The sequence below is a fragment of the Myxine glutinosa genome, chromosome 7 (assembly GCF_964187855.1).
Source record: "Myxine glutinosa chromosome 7, kmMyxGlut1.1, whole genome shotgun sequence".
In the NCBI taxonomy this organism is placed as follows: domain Eukaryota; kingdom Metazoa; phylum Chordata; class Myxini; order Myxiniformes; family Myxinidae; genus Myxine; species Myxine glutinosa.
This window is the reverse complement of record NC_136267.1, coordinates 75503403-75525385: the sequence shown is the minus strand read 5'-3', so window position 1 is coordinate 75525385 and position 21983 is coordinate 75503403. Positions and strand designations below refer to the sequence as shown.

The 21983-nt window shown below is 45.2% G+C and overlaps 1 protein-coding gene across 1 annotated transcript in view; it reads right to left on the bottom strand.

The window, feature by feature from the left end:
- LOC144892955 (uncharacterized) overlaps positions 1 to 19176 on the bottom strand; it is a 443687-nt gene extending 424511 nt beyond the window's left edge. The window contains exon 1 of the mRNA XM_078781872.1: positions 16482 to 19176. Coding sequence (XP_078637998.1) covers positions 16482 to 19057 — 2576 coding nt within the window. The 5' untranslated portion in view covers positions 19058 to 19176. The remainder of the gene's footprint in view (positions 1 to 16481) is intronic.
- Between the last annotated feature and the right edge of the window lie 2807 nt (positions 19177 to 21983).

The following is a 21983-nucleotide window of genomic DNA, read 5'->3' as shown; positions in this document are numbered from 1 at the left end:
CACACACACACACACACACACACACACACACTCGTACGACACCCCTTTATTTTTGATATATTTTCCCTTGATTGTTTTAGACGTCTGGTGTGGGAGTGCTCCATTTTAGAACATTTATTTACCGTCGCGTTCTTGTTCTCGGGTTCCGTAAAATAAACGTGTTTATTTTTGTACATAAAAGCCGTTGTCGTTTGAGTTACTTTACAGTGTTGAAGACTGCTCGGGGCTGCCGCGCGGGACCGACAGGTAAAATATTCCCGCTTCTTCTTCTTCTTTAGTCTGCCCATGCGGGTGTAGTGAAATCCGCAATTGAATAACGCCTCCAATAACGCTCGATTTGCTGTCCTTGATTTCCCGGTCTTCACCTAGGGGAATCGCATGACTATATATATATATATATATATATATATATATATATATATATATATATATATATATATATATACACAGTCGTGGCCAAAAATATTGGCACCCTTGCACTCTTTTCAAATAATGCACTATTTCTTCCAGAAAATTGTTGAAATAAAAAATATTTTGGTATCCACATGTGTATTTCTTTGGTTTGCAGTGGAACAAAACAAAAAAAGCTGAAAAAATGCTAAATCCTAGCTTATTCCACAAAGAAATCCGAAAATTTCCCAGACAATATTATTAGCACCTTTTAGAAGTTGTTAGAAATAAGTAGATTTCAAGCAGGTGCTTCCCCTTTACTTTGGAAATGAACTCACGTATGGTGAGTTGCAGGTGCCTGCAATATTTTTTAAAATCACTCATTCAACCAGTTTGAATAGAGAAAAGGAGTCATTCTGCTGTTTTGTGCCACTGTGTGTACCGCAATGAGCATGGAGAAAAGAAAGAAAACCAGACAATTGTAGCCAAGCATGGACAATCTCAAGGCTACAAGTCCATCTCCAGAGAACTTGATGTTCCTGTGTCCACCATACGCAATGTTATCAGGAAGTTTAAGGCCCATTGCACTGTAGCCAACCTCCCTGGACATGGCCACAAGAGAAAACTTGATCGAATATTGCAGCAAAGGCTTGTTTGAATGGTGAAGAAAGCACCTTGATCATCTGCTAAACAGATTCAAGCTGACCTTCAGACAAAAGGTACGACAGTTTCACCTCGCACCATCTGTCGCCAACTCGATGAAAAGGGGTTTTATGGTAGGAGCCCTGGAGGAACCCACTGCTGAGTTAGAGAGACATAAGAAAGCCCCACTGGAGTTTGCCCCCAACACACCTAAACAAGCCAAAATCCTTCTGGGAGAATGTCCTGTGGACAGATGAGACCACATTAGAGCATTTGGTGATGCACATCATCTGTATGTTTACAAAAAACAAAATGAAGCCTTCAAAGAAAAGAACACCTTCCCTACAGTCAAACATGGAGGAGGTTCAGTGATGTTTTGAGGTTCCTCTGCTGCCTCTGGCACTGGGTGTCTTGAATATGTGTATGGCATCATGAAATCAGGAGTTTACCAAGGCATTTTGGAGCACAATGTTCAACCCAGTGTCAGAAAGCTGGGTCTCTGTCGAAGGTCATGGGCCTTGCAGCAGGACAATGACCCCAACACACACTTCAAAAAGAACCCAGGAATGGTTCAAGACAAAACGCTGGACTGTTCTGAAGTGGCCAGCAATGAGTCCAGATCTAAATCCCTTTGAACACCTGCGAGGAGATATGAAAATAGCAGACGAGAGAAGGCACCCTTCAAATCTGGGAAAACTGGAGCAGTTTGCACAAGAAGAGTGGGCCAAACTGCTAGTAGAGAGGTGTAGGAAGCTCATTCATGACTAAAGGAAGCGCTTGACTGCACATATTTTGTCAAAGGCTTTGCTACCAAATTTTAAGTCGAGGGTGTCAATAATTTTGTCAATGCCATTTCTTTTTATTTTCTGATTTAAAAGAATATATTAAGTTCTGAATCAAAAACAAAGGTTCTGTAATATTAACAGTGAAATAAAGAATTGTGGAGACCAAATAGTTTTGTCAATTTCAACTTCTTTTTCGAGAACATTGTGAGTTATTTGAAAAAAGTGCAAGGGTGAAATATTTTTAGCACGACTGTATATATTGTTAAGTTTGTAGGGGGTAGGCAGTGATTACTTAAGTCCAGATAGATTTGTATAGGTCGGTGCTCCGAATGTCGTGTAGAAACCTTGATGTAATAAGTACGTGTTTAGACCGTGTGTTCGGATTAAGCTTGTATATTCGTCCCCATCACGGGGGGGATTTCGCTCAGGGCTTATGTTAATTAATTCCTTGTATGTTGTTCCCTCTGTAATTTATCCCGATGTCCCTTATAGCACCGCATTAGACACAAGCTAGAATCACGCATTTAATGGCACTAATTAAAAAACCTACCTGAGCCAAGACATTGAGCGCTGCCGCTGACAACCCCAACTTGGATGGCACACATAGGTCGGGCAGGCCGAGGGCACGCCCCGAGGAGCCGTGAGTGGTCAAGGTTTTGATTGACGGGAAGGACAGCAACTCACTGATTGGCGAAGCATGAGCGATGACGTGAGAGAGCGGCATGTAAAGTAGTTTGCGCGGCGGACATCTTCCCTTCTCGTTCTGGATGTCAAAGTGGACGATTGTGCTTTCTCTCTGCATGAGGAGGCTTCATCATAAACGCCCATGTTCCGAGACTTTGCTGGTGGTCGTAAAGAGCCACGGATGGAGAGCTGCAGTTTTCCAGGCAGGAACGACGCGTGGATGAGCAGGGCTGGCTGCTGCAGCGTGACGAGGCCAGGGGTGAGCGAGATGCCCAGTGAGGCCTGCTTCGTGCCAATGAGCGTGTTTCGCACGCAAGGACATCAAGGCCTCGGACGGTCTTTGGGGGTTCCTGGCGGGATGCACCAATCGAGTTGATCTGAGTGGCATAAAATTACACCTTTTATTTTTACATCATTATCCTTCCCTTTTGTCTGTTTTCAAGTCTGTTTGTGGGGACGTTCCATTTAGGAATTTAGTTTTATATCGTGCGTTTCTTTGTTACCAGCATTTATTTAAATAAACCTGTTTCTTTTTGTACATTTAAAAACCGTGTCGTGTGAGTTTATTTTTTGCAGGTTTGAGAACTGCCGGTGGGATCCGTGAAGGTAAGTGCTCCGGTCCTCCCCCTCCCTCTTGTTTCCCTAAGCGTATTCTCTGCCATTTGAACTGAACGATTTGGAGTAACAGCTTGTTCCGCTATCCGTTCCTTGGAAAGATTTTAATCGCAAGCAACTCGACAATATACACACATATACATATATATATATACATACATATATATATATATATATATATATATATATATATATATATATATATATATATATATATATATATATATATATATATAGTTGCGGAACCCTCCGTCGGCCTTTTTCCCCTTATCAAGGGGGGATCAACCCCCTTGTCTTTGACTGATCGACGTGAGTCCTGAAGTTGCACAGCTACCCCCGAAGAGGCAGGTGCACAACCTCGTTCGTACCGCGGACAGATGTTAATTGCCGAGCGGTTTAGCAACCACGGCACGAACCATTAACAAGAGACTAGACCCGATTCCTAAACGTTGGCCAAATCGTGCCACAGGTGTCCAATGAGGGAAATCACAAAGACGACGGATGTAAGGGAAAGAAAGGCAAGATAGGAAGAACAAATCTAATTTATTATTATTATTTACAAGACCAAAAGAACCAAGGAGAATGGAAAGATAAGAAAATAACGACAGAAAGAGGGACGGACTAGAAGGACACAGTGCAATTTCTAGCTTATACAGACTTACTTATAACCCAGGACAGAACAAACAAAGACAGACTCACATGAATGGGAAATGAAGGCAGGCACGAATGGCTGGAAAGGGAGGAAGGTTCAGCTCGGACCAGAGGGATGGCTGGACGGACGAGGCGGGATCACAAGGCGGGGAGGATGCGGGTCCGGTCCGTGTAAACAGCAAGTCTCGAGGTGAGCGGCCGCCGACCCTCCGCAATCTGGGTCGCACGGTGGCGTTCCTTCGCGGCAGCGGGTCGAACCTGCGCGTCAGAGCTCAACTTCTCCTCAGCCGAACTCCAACGGAACTGCGGTCCACTGAGCTCTCAGCTACTCCTCAACTGAGCTCCAACTGAACTGCGGTCCACTCAACTCTCAGCTCCTCCTCAACTGAACTGCTCAGTGCGTCCTCCTCACTCATCTCCTTTTAGCAGTCCCTCCGTCGCCCTTTTTATTGCCCTCCCCGAGATCAAGCCGCGGGCTACAAGGGCACGCCTACCGGGCCGCTCACTGCAGTGCCGGTTGGCTGGCACGGGCTCTTTTGCTCCACCTTTGATGACGATCGGCGGCCAACGCCCTTCTTCTCCGAGTTTACCTCGTGGCTAATGGAGGCTTGCGGCGAAAACCTCAACCCCAAAGCAGCAGCGGCGAATGCAGTTGGCAATAGCTGACAAAAGGGGAATTGGAAGGGAATCTACCTTATTTGAATTCGGTGCAATGGAGTGTCAATTAATGGAAGACAAAGCCTTAAACTAATACACATAATAAGGAGATAACTACTGAACAGGGAGATCTATGATTTGCTACGTGATGCGATGGAGTAACTACGAGGACGACCTTTTGACCTTTACACTACGGAGGGTGTTATTTACACACAAAAAAACACAATTCTCAAATCCACAACACTGCACCCTCCTCCTCTTAGGCACGTCCCGGGCCTATTAAACTTTTACCTTTAGTGTGGCACGTAGGTGTAGTTCACTCTACATTTAACCTGACCCTGAGTGTGATAGTTTTAAAACACAAATAAGTATGTCCCTTTGCTGCATTGCACCCTGCCTAACAGATTCACGCCCACAGCTAACCTAATTTCGGAATGGTTCTCAAACTAAACGTTTACGGTGGGGGAGCATTATTTACAATTGATGCTGGTATTTACAACACTGACCCAGGACCTGTGATTGTTCTTTTTGGGGGGGAGACAGCCTGCCCTGCATCGACGCACCAGCACCAATATCAAAGCACACCGGAGTGCACAGTCACCACAATTCAAATAAAACCAAACCCCTGTTGTTGACTTGCTCTTCGGCTCCCTCTGCTGGCTATTGTCGTTCTTCCAGATGTTGTCTTTCTTCTTTGCTGGCGGCCTATTTGGTGGAAATAAAAGTGCACAAAACGTGTCCATTGTTTTTATTTATGGCCCACAGGGGGGCCGACTATGAGTGGTTCACCTGTGGGCTTGGTGCCACCTCACCGGGTCTGCAAGCAAGATCTCGGGCCATCATGGCCGGTTCCAGCAGAGGGTCCATGCCCCAACCCGTGGGGTCCATGAGTGGTGCTCAGCCACAGACATGTGGTCCATAAGTGGTGCATCGATGCAGGCAGCTGTGGTTGCGAGAGTTCGGGCACACAATGGCGGACTCCCGCACGCTCCCCTCGGTGCCCAGAGAGCACAGTCCTCGGGTGGGAGACAGGGGAACAGAAGACAGGTGAGCGAGGGGTAAGGTCACAAGGGTACACATCAATAAAGGCAATGCAAGGCGAGGTGCGTCTGGAGACTGAGCGGAGAAAAGCTCGTCCCTACCATACGTCACCCCCCCTGTTACCTACTCTACCCTTGCCCTTACCCCATATTTACAACAATTTACACATTTACAAATTCGTCGCTACGGTCACGTCTTCCCCAAATTTCCCCTATACCAAATTCGTCCCCACAATCCCTCTAACCAAAATTTGCCACCACCAATTCATCATCAATCCCCCTTAAGGAGGAAGAGATGGAACAACAAAGCACAATGTCTCACCCACGTCATGATGCGTCTCACAATCCAAACATTTGCACAACAAAAACAATAAAACATGGCATGGTGTGGAGCACCGTCGTTACCTCAGGTGAGTGGATGTAGATGGTGCAAGGAGATTCTTAATCCTAACGATCCTCTAAATGACTTTAATACACTTTACACTACCCGGGGTCTTTCCCTGCCAATCCATTGGCCATTTTACTCTATGCGGTTTTAAGAACCAAATTCCCATTGACCAAACTGTGGTGCTTCATCAATTTGGGGTCTCACTCCCCTGATTCAACTCCCTGTGCCCTTGCACAATTTCAGGACTGGGTCGTGTGGCTCTCCCAGCAGGTCTACCCACCTGCACACCTCCACCACTGTAGTTGCCTCCGAGCTTACCTGCTCCTTATCCTAACCTATCTAACTGGGGAAGGCCCTCCTTGGCGCTTACCCCACTCGGTGCCCTCTCTGGCACTGGGCTACCCGGGTCCGTCCTCCGGATCCTCGGGCCCCATCCACAACAACTCTACCGGCTCCCAGAGCCCACCTGCGGCCTCACCTGGCCGACATCCTAACAGTGGCGGAGTGCCCATTCAACTACACACACTAACAGGCCACACGCCCAGCCATTTCCACGACACTAATGCACCCATCCAAACACCATTCTTCCACACGCACCACAGATGCCAATATCCAACCACAATTTACCTGTACCCTCTACCTAACACTTACACTACCCTCCCCGGGTATTCGTGATGGGGTCCATCCTCCCCATACACACCTTCGCACCATCCACTCCACTCCACAGTTTCCACCATACTCACTCCATACCATCCATTCCATACTCCAGATATTCCATACTCCATGTATTCCACACAATCATTTTCCATACACCTGTATTTGCACACCTGTGCAATCACTTCTACACCTGGTGCTTCCTGCACCCTCCTTCCTCCAGGACCATTTGCTTAACACAACACTCAATCACCAATTACTCACTCATACATACACTGCCCCATACACTTTCGATCCTCAAACACTCGGCATCATCTGATCTAACTACTCCCCTCTGAAACTCGCGCTTCCCAGTCGCCCCTTACATTATCACGCTCCCTCGTCATTATCATCCAACTACCCTCTCTATGTCCCCACTACCTGTCCAATGTCGCTACTTAAGCTTACCGTTAGCTATGGTCATCTTCTCTAGATCCCTACACACTTTATCCTAACCCTCCCGGGCTAGTTTTCACTGCCACACCCCATAAAACTATTGCTCCTTTGCCCCCGTTGTGAGGGATGGCAGAGTTGCCATCCCACCACATCGGGCATCTTCCACTATAAATTTCGCTCATCAAACTCCAGTCAATCAAAAATTTGCCAATCACTGCCAATCATTCTACCAATCAGTTGCCAATCAAATTTTGCTTTTCCAATTTGCTACTGCTACCACCCTCACACGTCTACTCACGTGAGCCTCTCGGTGCGCCAATTCATTTCGAAAGCTCGGCTTCGCAAAGCCGAGCAATGAATGCGGGTGGTTTGTTGCCGGCGGTTGGGTCCGTCTGGCATTCGGTGCAGGGAAGGAGGTTTATTCGGGCCGAGATTCCACGCACCATCTCGGCATGGAACCGTCCGATCCCCCGCCCGATGGCCCGATCTCGCCCTGCCGGAACGGCTCAACCACAAGGTGTCGCCGTGCCGACCCTTCCGACCGGGCCGCCTGCTCCGCCTAGCGGAGCACGGACGTGGCCGTTCTGAGCGAGGCCCGTCGTGGATCGCGTACGGCGGTTCTGTCGAAACCGCCGTGGTTACGATCCCCGTTGGTTCCCGCGGCACAAAAACCCCGGCACGAACCGAGGGCTCGCTTCGGCTACAAGTCGATCTAACCGCTATCCCGTTTAGCGTCGATGCTCCACTTGCATGCTCACACCCCGCGTTCCGTTCCTTTCTCACACATCCAGCTGTCTCCATGCTCTCCGTCATTGCACCTTCTTTTACACACCCCCCCTGTACACTCATAGACTTCGTCACACACCTGACCACCACACACCTTAGCACACACTCGTCGTTCGCACACCTCACCAACACACCTCTTCACGCCCACTCCTCGGTCACATCCTCTGTGACAACCACGGGTGTGCTCTCCTCCACACACCCAATCACGTGCTCCACTACCAACTCAAGCATGCATTCCCACACGCGCTCGACCATTCCAGGTGTGCATCCTTCCAGTCCAGGTGTACATCCTTCCATTCCAGGTGTGCATCCTCTCTCACCCGCTACAACCAACTCGTGCTCCGTGTCACTCTCACTACTTTCACCACCACACTCGGTCGCGCATTCACCCTTACTCTTGCCAGCGCACTCTGTAATCATGCACTCCTCTGTTACACACCTTTTTCACGCATCCTCTTGCGCACACTCTCCCGTTACGTCCTCCATAACACTCACCACAGGTGTGCACTCTTTCGTTACATCCCCTGTAACACTCCCCATCACGCGCTTCCATGTTCCCCCCCCGCACACGCGCTACGACCAACTCACTCTCGACAGCACACTCACTCCTCGGCGCGCAATTTTTCCTCACACACCCCATAGTCGGACATCCTCGCACACCTCCTCCTTCACACTCTGTACCTGTCGCACACTTCACCAGCGGCCTCTCACGAACACCCGGGTCTAAATCAACCCCCAAGCCGACTGAATCTCCCCTCACACCATATACATTTCCTAGTATACCGCCACTCACCTTGGCACCTCGTCCCCCGCTTCTCCTCCGCCACCTGCAAACTCTTTATTTGGGTAGTGAGCACATCATCATCATCTGAACACAGACCTTGCACATATTCCATCACTTCCTCCTTTATCTCCCTCTTAGTTTCCCTCCGTCTCTTCTTAATTTCACTCACCCCCTCTTCCACATCCTCTAATTTTTTCTTCACCTCTTTCATTTCCCGGTGCGCCCCCTCAATTTCTTCCTCTAAGGCCACCTTAGTCGTCTCTATGTGCGTCCTCACCTCCTGTTCTTTTGTCTCCATTGCCTCCGTTACCTCGTCCAACCTCTTTGTCAACCCCTCATGTACCATCCGACATTCCTTCTTCGTCGCTACCAGTTCTTTTTTTATGTCTTTCTGTGTCGCCTTTAACCCCCGATTATCGCAGTGTTCTTCTCCACTTGATCCACTAACTCCTTTTGTCCCACCGTTAGCTGTCCTACTCCCCTCGTCAGATCTTCTATGCCCCCCTGTAACCTAGCCGTACTATTTCTCACCTCTTTCTCCATACGCTCCTCACCTCGCTTTACCTCCTCGCATACCCCCGAGACCTCCTCGCTCACACCTCGTCTGATCTCCTCCCCCATTTCTCCCATCTCTTTGGTAGATGCTGCCGCCATCTGTTCCAAATCATTCCTCTGGGCATCCAATTTGGTTTCTAACCCGATTTTCACCTCCTCTATCTGATCTCCCATCTGTTTAATTTCCCGGGCGGTTTGCTCCCCTATTTCCCTCAATTTGCCTTCCATCTTGTGTTCTAGCCCCGTTAACCCATTCTTCACCCCTTTTATCCCGTTGTCTAACCCCTCAAATTTATTGTCTAACCCCTCAAATTTATTGTCTAAACCCTCAAATTTATTGTCTAAACCCTCAAATTTATTTCCCATATTACTTAACCCGTCTCTCAATTGCTCACTGGTACCCCTCGCTTCGTCCCTCATTCTGCTTTCCATCCCTTCCATTTCTGCCCTTGATTTGTCCCCCTGCAGGTTCAGGGACGCCTGTATTTGTGCCATAAATTGATCCATCCCCATTGGTGCAGCACAGCGCGGCTACCGCGCGCTCGTGCGAGGCGCTATTTTGTGCACCCGCCACATCATGCGAGGCACCGTCATCTCATGTGCCTGAGACCTCCGCTACCACATCACCATTTCTCTCCTCTTCCTTCATTACTCCCACCTCCTCCCTGTGGTCCTGGGTTACCCCTAAGCCGTCTTCTAATTCCCCCACCGGCATCCTGTCGCCTTGACCATCCATGGCACGATTTTTAATTTAGGATGTTAAAAATAAAATCTCGGGCCACTCGTAATTTTGAGCGCGCCAAGCGCGCTTCGGGTCTGAATCTGACACTCCTGACACCAATTGTTGCGGAACCCTCCGTCAGCCTTTTTCCCCTTATCAAGGGGGGATCAACGCCCTTGTCTTTGACTGACCGACGTGAGTCCTGAAGTTGCACAGCTACCCCCGAAGAGGCAGGTGCACAACCTCGTTCGTACCGCGGACAGATGTTAATTGCCGAGCGGTTTAGCAACCGCGGCACGAACCATTAACAAGAGACTAGACCCGATTCCTAAACGTTGGCCAAATCGTGCCACAGGTGTCCAATGAGGGAAATCACAAAGACGACGGATGTAAGGGAAAGAAAGGCAAGGTAGGAAGAACAAATCTAATTTTTTATTATTATTTACAAGACCAAAAGAACCAAGGAGAATGGAAAGATAAGAAAATAACGACAGAAAGAGGGACGGACCAGAAGGACACAGTGCAATTTCTAGCTTATACAGACTTACTTATAACCCAGGACAGAACAAACAAAGACAGACTCACACGAATGGGAAATGAAGGCAGGCACGAATGGCTGGAAAGGGAGGAAGGTTCAGCTCGGACCAGAGGGATGGCTGGACGGACGAGGCGGGATCACAAGGCGGGGAGGATGCGGGTCCGGTCCGTGTAAACGGCAAGGCTCGAGGTGAGCGGCCGCCGACCCTCCGCAATCTGGGTCGCACGGTGGCGTTCCTTCACGGCAGCGGGTCGAACCTGCGCGTCAGAGCTCAACTTCTCCTCAGCCGAACTCCAACGGAACTGCGGTCCACTGAGCTCTCAGCTCCTCCTCAACTGAACTCCAACTGAACTGCGGTCCACTCAACTCTCAGCTCCTCCTCAACTGAACTGCTCAGTGCGTCCTCCTCACTCATCTCCTTTTAGCAGTCCCTCCGTCGCCCTTTTTATTGCCCTCCCCGAGATCAAGCCGCGGGCTACAAGGGCATGCCTACCGGGCCGCTCACTGCAGTGCCGGTTGGCTGGCACGGGCTCTTTTGCTCCACCTTTGATGACGATCGGCGGCCAACGCCCTTCTTCTCCGAGTTTACCTCATGGCTAATGGAGGCTTGCGGCGAAAACCGCAACCCCAAAGCAGCAGCAGCGAATGCAGTTGGCAATAGCTGACAAAAGGGGAATTGGAAGGGAATCTACCTTATTTGAATTCGGTGCAATGGAGTGTCAATTAATGGAAGACAAAGCCTAATACACATAATAAGGAGATAACTACTGAACAGGGAGATCTATGATTTGCTACGTGATGCGATGGAGTAACTACGAGGACGACCTTTTGACCTTTACACTACGGAGGGTGATATTTACACACAAAAAAACACAATTCTCAAATCCACAATATATATATATATATATATATATATATATATATATATATATATATATATATATATATATATATATATATATCTATATATATATCTATATATCTATATATATATATATATATATATATATATATATATATATATATATCTATATATCTATATATATATACATATATATATATATATATATATATATATATATATATATATATATATATATATATATCTATATATATATATATATATATATATCTATATATATCTATATATCTATATATCTATATATATCTATATATCTATATATATATATATCTATATATATATATATATCTATATATATATATATCTATATATATTGTCGCGATCCCGGCTGTGAAATGGTTCCCAGCACGGAATACGGACGTTAATGTCCGGGCTTCAAGTAGTCCACGGAGTGGACAGAGAGAACTCAATAAACACCGTTGTGTTTTAATCGGCCTTCTAGGGGTAAGGCACGATGCTTTATTGGCTCGATCACAAAACCATGAAAGGTAACAAAATGGAATAAACTGCACAAAGCCTGCAGGAACTGTCGGCAACAGACGCTCCAAACAGGACGCAGGTAAGATCACTCGCGGCTCCAATCGACGATCTCCGGGACTCGGAGGGTAACAGGCTGGAATTCACCGCACAAGGCCGGCAGGAACGGTCGGCCAGCAGCTCCAACACGAAGCAGGCAATCACTCGCGGTTCCAATCTACGAGATCCGGGAATCACTCGTTCTCTTCCGGAGTTACTCGCTCGTAAAATACCGAACTGTAATCGACCAGCCCAACTCGGCTGTCGTGAGGATTCAAGGAAAGCCCTTTTGAGATTTCCCACTCGGAGCCTTCGAGCCGCGTCCGTTGCACAAGATGGCGACCGCGCTCTCTGGACTCTCCACCAATCACGTGCCGAATCGCCTCCCGATCGCGTGAGGCTCCAAGGAGGCCACGTCACGCGGTGGGCGGGGCACCAAATCTGGGTGAGAACAGGTGGTTTCACCGGTGGTTTCTCACAACATATATATATATATATATATATATATATATATATATATATATATATATATATATATATATACATACATATATATATACATATATATATATATATATAATGGTATCTGTAATCTGGTTCTATACATATATGTGTCAGAATTTTGAACGAGGTACAAATCCCAAAAAACACACATTGATTGCTTTAAACCTATATAACTTTGTCCCAAATGTTCTGAATTCGTACATTTAGGTGTCGTCTTGTAGAACACAATCACGGCTTTCAGAAAATGTATCGTTTTATATAATTTTTATCAATTATCTACATGTTATAAGCCTCTGAACCTCAGAAAATGGTGAAAAAGGGCATTTTTTTGGGATTTCGTTACCCTTCAAAGCCATGCATTCATTATAAAAGCCTTTTTCAGATACTTTTCACAGCTGGAATAAAAGTAGATCTATATAACTACTCTACTGAATGTGTTTTTGTGTTACTCATGTCAGTTCCTGAGTCACAGCTCCTCCTCATATAGGATGAAGCAGATGAACCATAATGTAAGAGATATTTATATAAGCCCTGTTTTACACACATCAGGGTGTTCCATAGTTCTTCTTTAGGGCGCAACAAACAGCACTTATACGTATGTATTAACTCTGTAAAAATCATTGACCTCCTTTGTTTCTCTGAGACACAACAAGCTTGAGTGTGAATTTAGAAACCATAACGGTCTCTTACGTTACGCACGTCATGCTCCCTGTAAGCCAGGTAAGTGCATATCGAAGTGAAATATACCATCAGACCATCACATTAGCTTGAATTCTATGCCATTTCAAAAGATCGGGACGCTCCTGGTGCGTTAAGTACGCAAAACTAGCCGAAACAGCATCTTCGGGAAGAAGAGGAAGGAATTCATATATCTTATTTTGGTCTCTTACGTTATGCTAACAAGGAAGGGAAACTTTGACCATGAATAAAAACGGAACCTCTGGGCCGATCGGTGTCAGTTTGGCTGCGTTTGATAGCCCAGGCTTAGGGCTTTAAGGATATCAAGGTGATTTTTAGCTATTCCCAAAAAAAAAATTTGACCCCTGGGAGGCCCAAATGTACCTCGTTCAAAATTCTGACCCATATACATACACACACACACACACACACACACACACACACACACACACACACACACACACTCCAACTTCTGCAGCAGATGAGGAAAATGTTGGAGTTTTATGGAAAGTTACAGGAACTGTAGAACAGGAGCCTAAAAGTTCAAACTTCCTCTACCATCAGTTCAAACTCAATCTTTGATTTGGCCAAGAGAGTATCATCGGTGTAGCATAAATTTCATATGTCATGGCCACCAACTGCAGTCCACTCTTTCTGGCAAGACGCATTTCCCATGTCTCACAATCCTCTCACCAAATGCAATGAAGAGCATAGGGGACAGAGAACAACCTTAACATACTCCCTTTTCAAAATGAAATTTCTCTGTCAGTCCATCGTCTACTCGATCGACTCCAACTGTCTTTGTATACAACCATCCAAAGAACCAAACTAGATGTTTTGGCACTCCAAGTTTCAACAAGACTTTCCACATCACTTCGTGTTAGACACTGTTGACTGCCTTCGCATCGTCTATGAACATTGCCCATAACTGTCTCCTTTTTGCCTTTCACCTTTTCAATCGAGGTTCTCAACATTAACAAAGCATCTGTAGTTCCTTTACCACATACGAAACCATACTGCTCCTCGGCAATGACCTCTGAAATAGTGGTTGACTCTTTGCCTGATGATCTCTAACAAAATCTTCGATGTGTCACACTTATTAACCTGAGCGTCCTATGTTTGGAGCACTCCTGTGATCCAGCAACTTTGGGCATTGCAACGATCTCCGATATTACCCATTCAACGGGCAGTCTCCGATTTTTCAGATGTTGTCAATGATACTTTCATAACGTCGATCATTGTTCCACCACCAGCTGTGAGCTATGAGTGTGTGTATATGATATATTTCACCCCCAAAATAAATGTTTTCTGCTGCTTCAAAATGCAAAACCATCCTCCCTACATTATTCTTCCAGCCATAGTTTAACATCGATCGCTCTGCTCATAGACTCAATTTCATTTCCTATTCTTGGGAAATCATTACCTCATTGCAAGAAAACCAGAAATCATTACCTCACAACCCATTGCTTCCAGCCACTTACTCAATATCCTATACGTATTTTTCAAAAACTCCAAGTAACCTTTCTCAATATAATTTGGTGCTAGGTGTGCCACAACCAACGTCTTCCGGCCAGAGTTGGATATTATGTCATTTAACCTTCCTTCAATGACCCAAACTGCTGCGCCTTCGAAACTGTACAGAACTCTATGTCTACGATCCTTCCTCACCACCACACCTCACCACCACGTAATTCGAAACACCTTACCACCACGTAATTCAAGACACCTCACCACGACGTAATTCAAAACATCTCACCACCAAGTAATTTAAAACATCTCACCACCACGTAATTCAAAACACCTCACCCCAACCAAATTTAAAACACCTCACCCCCACCTAAATTAAAACACATCACCACCAAGTAAGTTAAAACACCTCACCCACACCAAATTTAAAACACCTTACCACCAAGTAATTCAAAACACCTCACCACGTAATTCAAAACACCTTAACACCATGTAATTCAAAACACCTCACCACCACATAATTCAAAACACCTCACCACCAAGTAATTCAAAACACCTCATCACCACGTAATTCAAAACACCTCACCACCAAGTAATTCAAAACACCTCACCACCACGTAATTCAAAACACCTCACCACCAAGTAATTCAAAACACCTCATCACCAACTAATTCAAAACACCTCACCACCACATAATTAAAAACACTTCACCACCAAGTAATTCAAAACTCCGCACCATCAAGTAATTCAAAACACCTCACCACCACGTGATTTAAAAACACCTCACCACCAATTAATTCAAAACACCTCACCATCACGTAATTCAAAACACCTCACCACCAAGTAATTCAAAACACCTCACCACCACGTAATTCAAAACACCTCACCACCAAGTAATTCAAAACACCTCATCACCAACTAATTCAAAACACCTCACCACCACATAATTAAAAACACCTCACCACCAAGTAATTCAAAACACCGCACCATCAAGTAATTCAAAACACCTCACCACCACGTGATTTAAAAACACCTCACCACCAATTAATTCAAAACACCTCACCATCACGTAATTCAAAACACCTCACCACCAAGTAATTCAAAACACCTCACCACCACGTGATTTAAAAACACCTCACCACCAATTAATTCAAAACACCTCACCATCACGTAATTCAAAATACCTCACCACTACGTGATTCAAAACCACCACCACGTTATTAAAAACACTTAACCATGGAAACAAAAGTCTCAGTAGTCTAGTAGGAAGACTAGGTCCCCCTGCACCCCCGGAGATATACTTCTAATCAGTGTTTCTAGATTGGAAAAAATGTGTAGAAAATGACTAGCTATGGCCCCAAGCTGAAAAAATGTCCCACATACCATTTTTATGCAAATTACTGCTGCCATTATCAAAAAAACGATTTTTGACATATCTCAGCCAATATTGCAGATAATTGAAAAATGAAGGTGTCTAGACCCATGTTTTGAAGGGCATAGATCATGATAGAACTATTCATAACATGATTACATGTGTCTATGGTATACTAGTATGCTAATTAGTGCTTTATTTACAAAATAATCACAGTTTTACGAAATAATAGACTCATATTAAGGTCCGTCTACACAGACGTTAACACAAAGTTTTATTTTTCTAAATATTACAACTGTCAAAATAGTCCTAGCACTCAATGTGACCACTCTTCTCTTGCTTGTTTTAGATAAACATCATTAGCATTAGTGATTCTACACTGAGTCAGTCATCATCATTTTCATCGAAATCGTCAGAGTCAAACTCTTCTTCTCCTTCCTCTTCCTCCTCCTCTTCGTGCTCTCCTGTGTTCAGAAGATCCACCAGTGAGGTTGGTAGGATGGGACCACTGGACCACATTGGTTTCAACAGTCCTTCATCAGTCCTTATCCATCCTTGCTCCTCATAAGGTTTTGGCTTTTCGATGATAGGTTGATGACTGACTCAGTGTAGAATCCTCTCATAATACATGAACCCAAGTATCAATTAAAATCTACTCAGTGATGGTTATACATTTTACCATGTATGCTACACAAACCTGGAGTAGTTGTGTCCGTCAAAGGCGAAGAAGATATCTGCCATCTCTCCGTTACACTTGTGAAACAGCTGGAGGTTGTTGGTCTTCACAGAGTGGAGGAGCATGAAGACAAGATGGCAGTGGGTAATGAACGACATCCAGAAGGCAGCTGTCTTCCCCAGGTGGCCCTTGCGCACCTTTTCCTCAAAGGCATGGTACTTTTTGATGAGGAGTAGAGTTGAGGGGTCTTTGAGGGCTTCATCGAGGTGCTCTCGGTTGCAAGACTGGGTCATTCTGAGAAGCACAGCAGGGTCAGAGATCATGATGTTCTCCTCCTCAGTGAATCTCTCCATCAACAGCCTCTCCATTGCCTCACACACTGTTTTGAGGCAAAAGAGGGACTTTGCGTAGGCCTTTCCACTGAGAACACCTTTGAGAGATCCACTTGTTACTAGTTGTGCCTCAAAGAGAATCTCTGCATATCCAGAACCACGCATCTTGTGTCCAGTGAGCATCCCGATGTAGTTCATGGATGTGTGGAAGGGTCCAATCGTTACTACATGACTAGCAAATTCATTTGGCCAGCGCCAGATGATGGGAAGGGCTTTCATGCAGACACCCAGATCAAATGTATTCAGGACCCATCTCTGACCCACCTCAGCAGTTGCTGCCTCGGAACGCTTCAGTAGCTCACGAACAACTGCGTTGTCTGTGATCGGTTGGTGGATAGGCGTGCAGTAGTCGACTGTTGATTTGCTGGGTGGGGGAGAACCAGTTGCAGAGGTGAAACCCCCTAGCCCAGGCACAGGCTGCAGGCCACAGCTTCCGATGTATCTGATGAAGAGCCAGATGTAGTACTCTTGCATCGTAGTGGCATAGACTGTGTCATTCTCTGCTGGCGGTGTGAATGATGAGCCTTCAGGGAACTTCGGGCCAACGCGAGTAAAGTGCAAGGGTGGGAGAGTTTTTGGTGTGTCGACCTTCAGGCTACGCTGTTGTGACCTATTGATGGTAGGTAGCATTCGGTCCTTGCTGCTCTCGAACCCGGGCTTGACCTCCTGCACCATGATTCCTCCAGCACTGTTTACAATGTTGCTGCCGTGCACACTGGTAGTGGTTTTATTCAAGTTGTCCCACTCACAGTGGAATACAAGGTTGCCCTCTCCTGTCACAATTTGTGGTGTACGATAAGTTGAGACTTCATCCAGGACCTTGGCGAGAGCAGTTTCCAACTCCAAGGCGAAATCGTAGCTCTCAGAGTGTCCAAGCCTGTGTAGTATTGTGGTGAGCTGTTTGCTTCGGAACAGGTGCCTTACAGTCACACAGAGGAGAATGTGCTTTGGTAACTTCCATTTTCCATCTGACACTGCACGGCACAGATCTTGTCCAATGGAGAAGACCAGACGCTTCACCTTTTCTGTCTCGATGCCCTCCTTGCCAGTCATTAGCACGCTGAGAAAGCGGACAAGGTCTGGAGGTAGGATGTCTTCAGGATTGAGCTCCATGTCTTCAGCTGTTGGTGGCCATGGTTGGTCTTTACACTCTCTGAAAGCCTGTAGAATACCCTGGCGAAGTTGGAGGGCAACATTTTGGTTCTTGTTTGTGCTTCCGAGTGTGAATGCTCGTGCGAGAGCATTGGAAACTGTTATGTTTGAGCTGTGCACAAGCCAGAAAGAAATGACATCACATTTGTCATGATCAACCTTCGTGAAGTGGATATGCTCCTTGATTGGGTCATTCTGTAGGCGTTTCAGTAGTTTCTCTGACCGATAATTTGAGTTCTCATATCCATTCAGTTTCAGTTCCTCGACATAGAGCAAGCGCAAGGAAGAAAGCTGTAGAACTTTATTCTGCTGGATGACCTGGGTTTGAATGTGTTCCAGTACTGAGTTGAATGCCTTTTCATGGGCGGCTGACATGCAAGCCTGCTCCTTTGGTGCTTCGGCTCTGTGAATCGCACGCTCATAGTTGTAGAATGCTGTGCGGAAAGCTTTAAAACATGACGGATGGTGTTTGGCCTCACATGCAAAGAGGTCTTTGTTTTTCACCTTTCGATGGAGTCGATAGAGACCCATTTTCTCAGCCCGTGTTTCGATTTGCTCCCATGCATTTTCTTTGTTTTTAAAGGATGGGAAGGTTGTAGGCCTCTCAGTATTGCGATGAGCATCTTTGGTCTCAACTTTCTCACAAAATATACACTCTGGCGGGAAGATGGGTTCAGCAGAACCTCCTGGTTTACGAGGAGAGTGATGCCATGATGAGGTTGATGGCCCTGGTTCTGTATCATCTCCCAGACGATGAAAGTGGCGGACAAAGTGCTTATAACACTTGCTGTGATATCCTACTCTTTCTAGGTCATCAGGAAGAGTTGCCGGGATCTGATCACATACTGATTGCATACGACATGGGGAGTCATGCGGTTGGTTGAGACGTCTATCCCGGATCTTTTGAAGCAGTTGCAGTTTTTCTGAAGCAGATCCTTTAATTTTACGGAGGGGCGTGAAATCCCCATGATCAGACATGGATGGTACATGAAGGATGCATGTAGGAGGAGAGCTTTGGGCTGCAGGTTCTACACTCCGTTTTCTTTTGGGCATGCTTGCTGTCGATGTCTACCATCACTGTTAAATGACAAATAAGAAATCACGAATGATGTTAAAAGTGCCTGTGAAAGGAGGCTCTGAGTTTTCAGTGAGGTAACAGAGGTTCTGAGTCATGTTCTACACTAGGGTACTTTTTAGCTGACTAAACCATGTTTAGTGGCATCAAAAGTGCTAATAGCTAAAACATCTAAATTCTTCCACACTAACGTTAGCTATCTAGGCCAATGAAACATTGTGCTAAGTTACTGTAGCTAGCTCAGCTGTCGTGCCTCTTTCTGGTTCAATTCATATACAGAAGTCAACAGATATGTCTCATGTTTGGCATTAACAAAAGTTTAAGTTACACCGACATTAGGAACATACTGTACATAGATGAGGCTAGCTTTAACGTTAGCTAACATGGTGCTAGCTGGCTCAGCTGTTATTCTGCCTGTTTATGATTTCATGCAGAAACTGAAGTCAAGAGTGTGAGTAACATTATAGTTAGCATCTTACCTGGCTAGATTGGAGGATGAATACCAAGAACAACACACAGATGGAATGGAAGACTGAACTTTCAACTGAGGTATTCAATAACATCAACGTTACCAATTGATACGAGCGCGCGACATTACCAATTGATACGAGCGCGCGAGCGCGCATGTTACATGGATGGAAATGTAAAATGGCAGCTATAGCAGCACTAATTTGGATCTCTAGTCTGTCATTTCTGCACTGTGATTGGATAACATAAAAAAATATGTTTGGGAGTTAACAGCAGGAGTTGGTAGATTTTACGTGGGCTGGGTGAGAAACCTTTAAATAAGCAAGTGAAAATCTCTCGCAATACAAAGTCAATGGTGGGAAGAAAAGTTGAGTGGTACCAATGTTACTGCCAATGTCCCGCCCCTATGCAAGACTCAGGAGCATCTTGTTGACATTTAACCTTGAAAATACCTGGGTTTAGACCCCTTATGTACCATGTTAAGTTATCTGCAGTATTAACGTATCCTTATCATTTGTAAAACTGATTATTTTGTAATTACAGCATTAATATGCATACTAGTATACCATAGACACATGTAATCATGTTATGAATAGTTCTATCATGATCTATGCCCTTCAAAACATGGGTCTAGACACCTTCATTTTTCAATTATCTGCAATATTGGCTGAGATATGTCAAAAATCGTTTTTTTGATAATGGCAGCAGTAATTTGCATAAAAATGGTATGTGGGACATGTTTTCAGCTTGGGGCCATAGCTAGTCATTTTCTACACATTTTTTCCAATCTAGAAACACTGATTAGAAGTATATCTCCGGGGGGTGCAGGGGGACCTAGTCTTCCTACTAGACTACAGGGAGTAGTTCAGTGACAACAGGCACTGCCCAGCTATGTAGAAATATAGATAAATGACTGCACCTGAGTTGCTGTTTTGTCATGGTTTACACCAATCATAATTCAAACAATCATAATGCACAAATGTATTTGTAATATACGTGATATTACATTTTATCAACAATTGAAGTTGAAAACTTAAGTTGAAAAAAAAAATTTCCCCCCAAAAAATTCCCGAAAAAGAAATTGGAAAGGTTTTCAGAACAAATATGCTAAGGACATGCCGACGGGAGAGATAGGTGCATACCAGAAGTTTGGTACGATTTCACAAAAGTTTGAGGGAGTAGTTCAGTGACAACACAACACAACACAGACACTGCAAAGATATATATATATATTTATATATATACAGTCACGTGAAAAGGTAAGTACACCCCATGTAAAGTTTGACTTTTTCAACATATTTCAACATACAGCTATTTGATCTTCCTTTCAACAATATTGACAGATAAAGGTGATATAATATAACAAATATCATGAAACATTTACATTTTGTAGTCCATTGCATAATTTAAATAAACATGAATGCAAATTTCACATGTGGAAAAAGTAAGTACACCCTTGGCTCCAATAGGTGGTATTGCCCCCTTTGGTAGAAACAACCTCAAGTAGGCGTTTCTTTTAACTGTCTACCAGTCTCTGACATCGACTGGGAGAAATTTTTGCCCACTCCTCCATGCAGAATTCTTTCAGCTGTGCGATGTTTGAGGGGTTTCTTGCATGCACAACTCGTTTCAAATCCCCCCACAACATCTCGGTGGGATTTAGATCCGGGCTTTGACTTGGCCATTCCAGAACCCTCCATTTCTTTCTTTTCAGCCATTCCTTGGTGGAGTTACTGGTATGTTTAGGGTCATTGTCATGTTGCAAGGTCCACCTTCGGTTGAGCTTCAACTTTCCGACAGATGGCCTCACATTATCCTCAAGCACCCTCTGGTACAATGAAGAATTCATAGTGGATTCTATGATGGTGAGCTGCCCAGGCCCTGATGCAGCAAAGCTGCCCCAAACCATAATATTTCCACCACCATGCTTTACAATTGGTATCAGGTTCTTGTGGTCAAATGCTGTCTTTGGTTTTCACCAAACATGTCTTCTGGTCCTTTGGCCAAATAGCTCTACCTTTGACTCATCTGTCCAGAGCACATTGTCCCAGAAGTGCTGGTCTCTGCCGAGGTGTTCATTGGCAAACTTTAGTCTTGCCCTGATGTTCTTTCTGGACAGCAAAGGTTTCCTCCTGGCACACATCCCATGTAGATCAAATTTGTGCAGCCTCTTTCTAATGGTAGACAAATGCACTTTGACATCAACAGTGGCAAGAGCTACCTGTAGGTCCCGTGATGACATGCTGGGGTTCTTAGAGACTTCTTTCAGCATCTTGCGGTCTGCTCTCGGGCTGAACTTGCTGGGGCAGCCTGGCCTGAACACGTTGGCAGTTGTTTGGAATCTTCTCCACTTGTAGATTATCTTCTGGACAGTCGAATGATTGATTTCAAATTGTTTGGAGATCTTTTTAAATCCCTTCCCAGACTCGTAGGCAT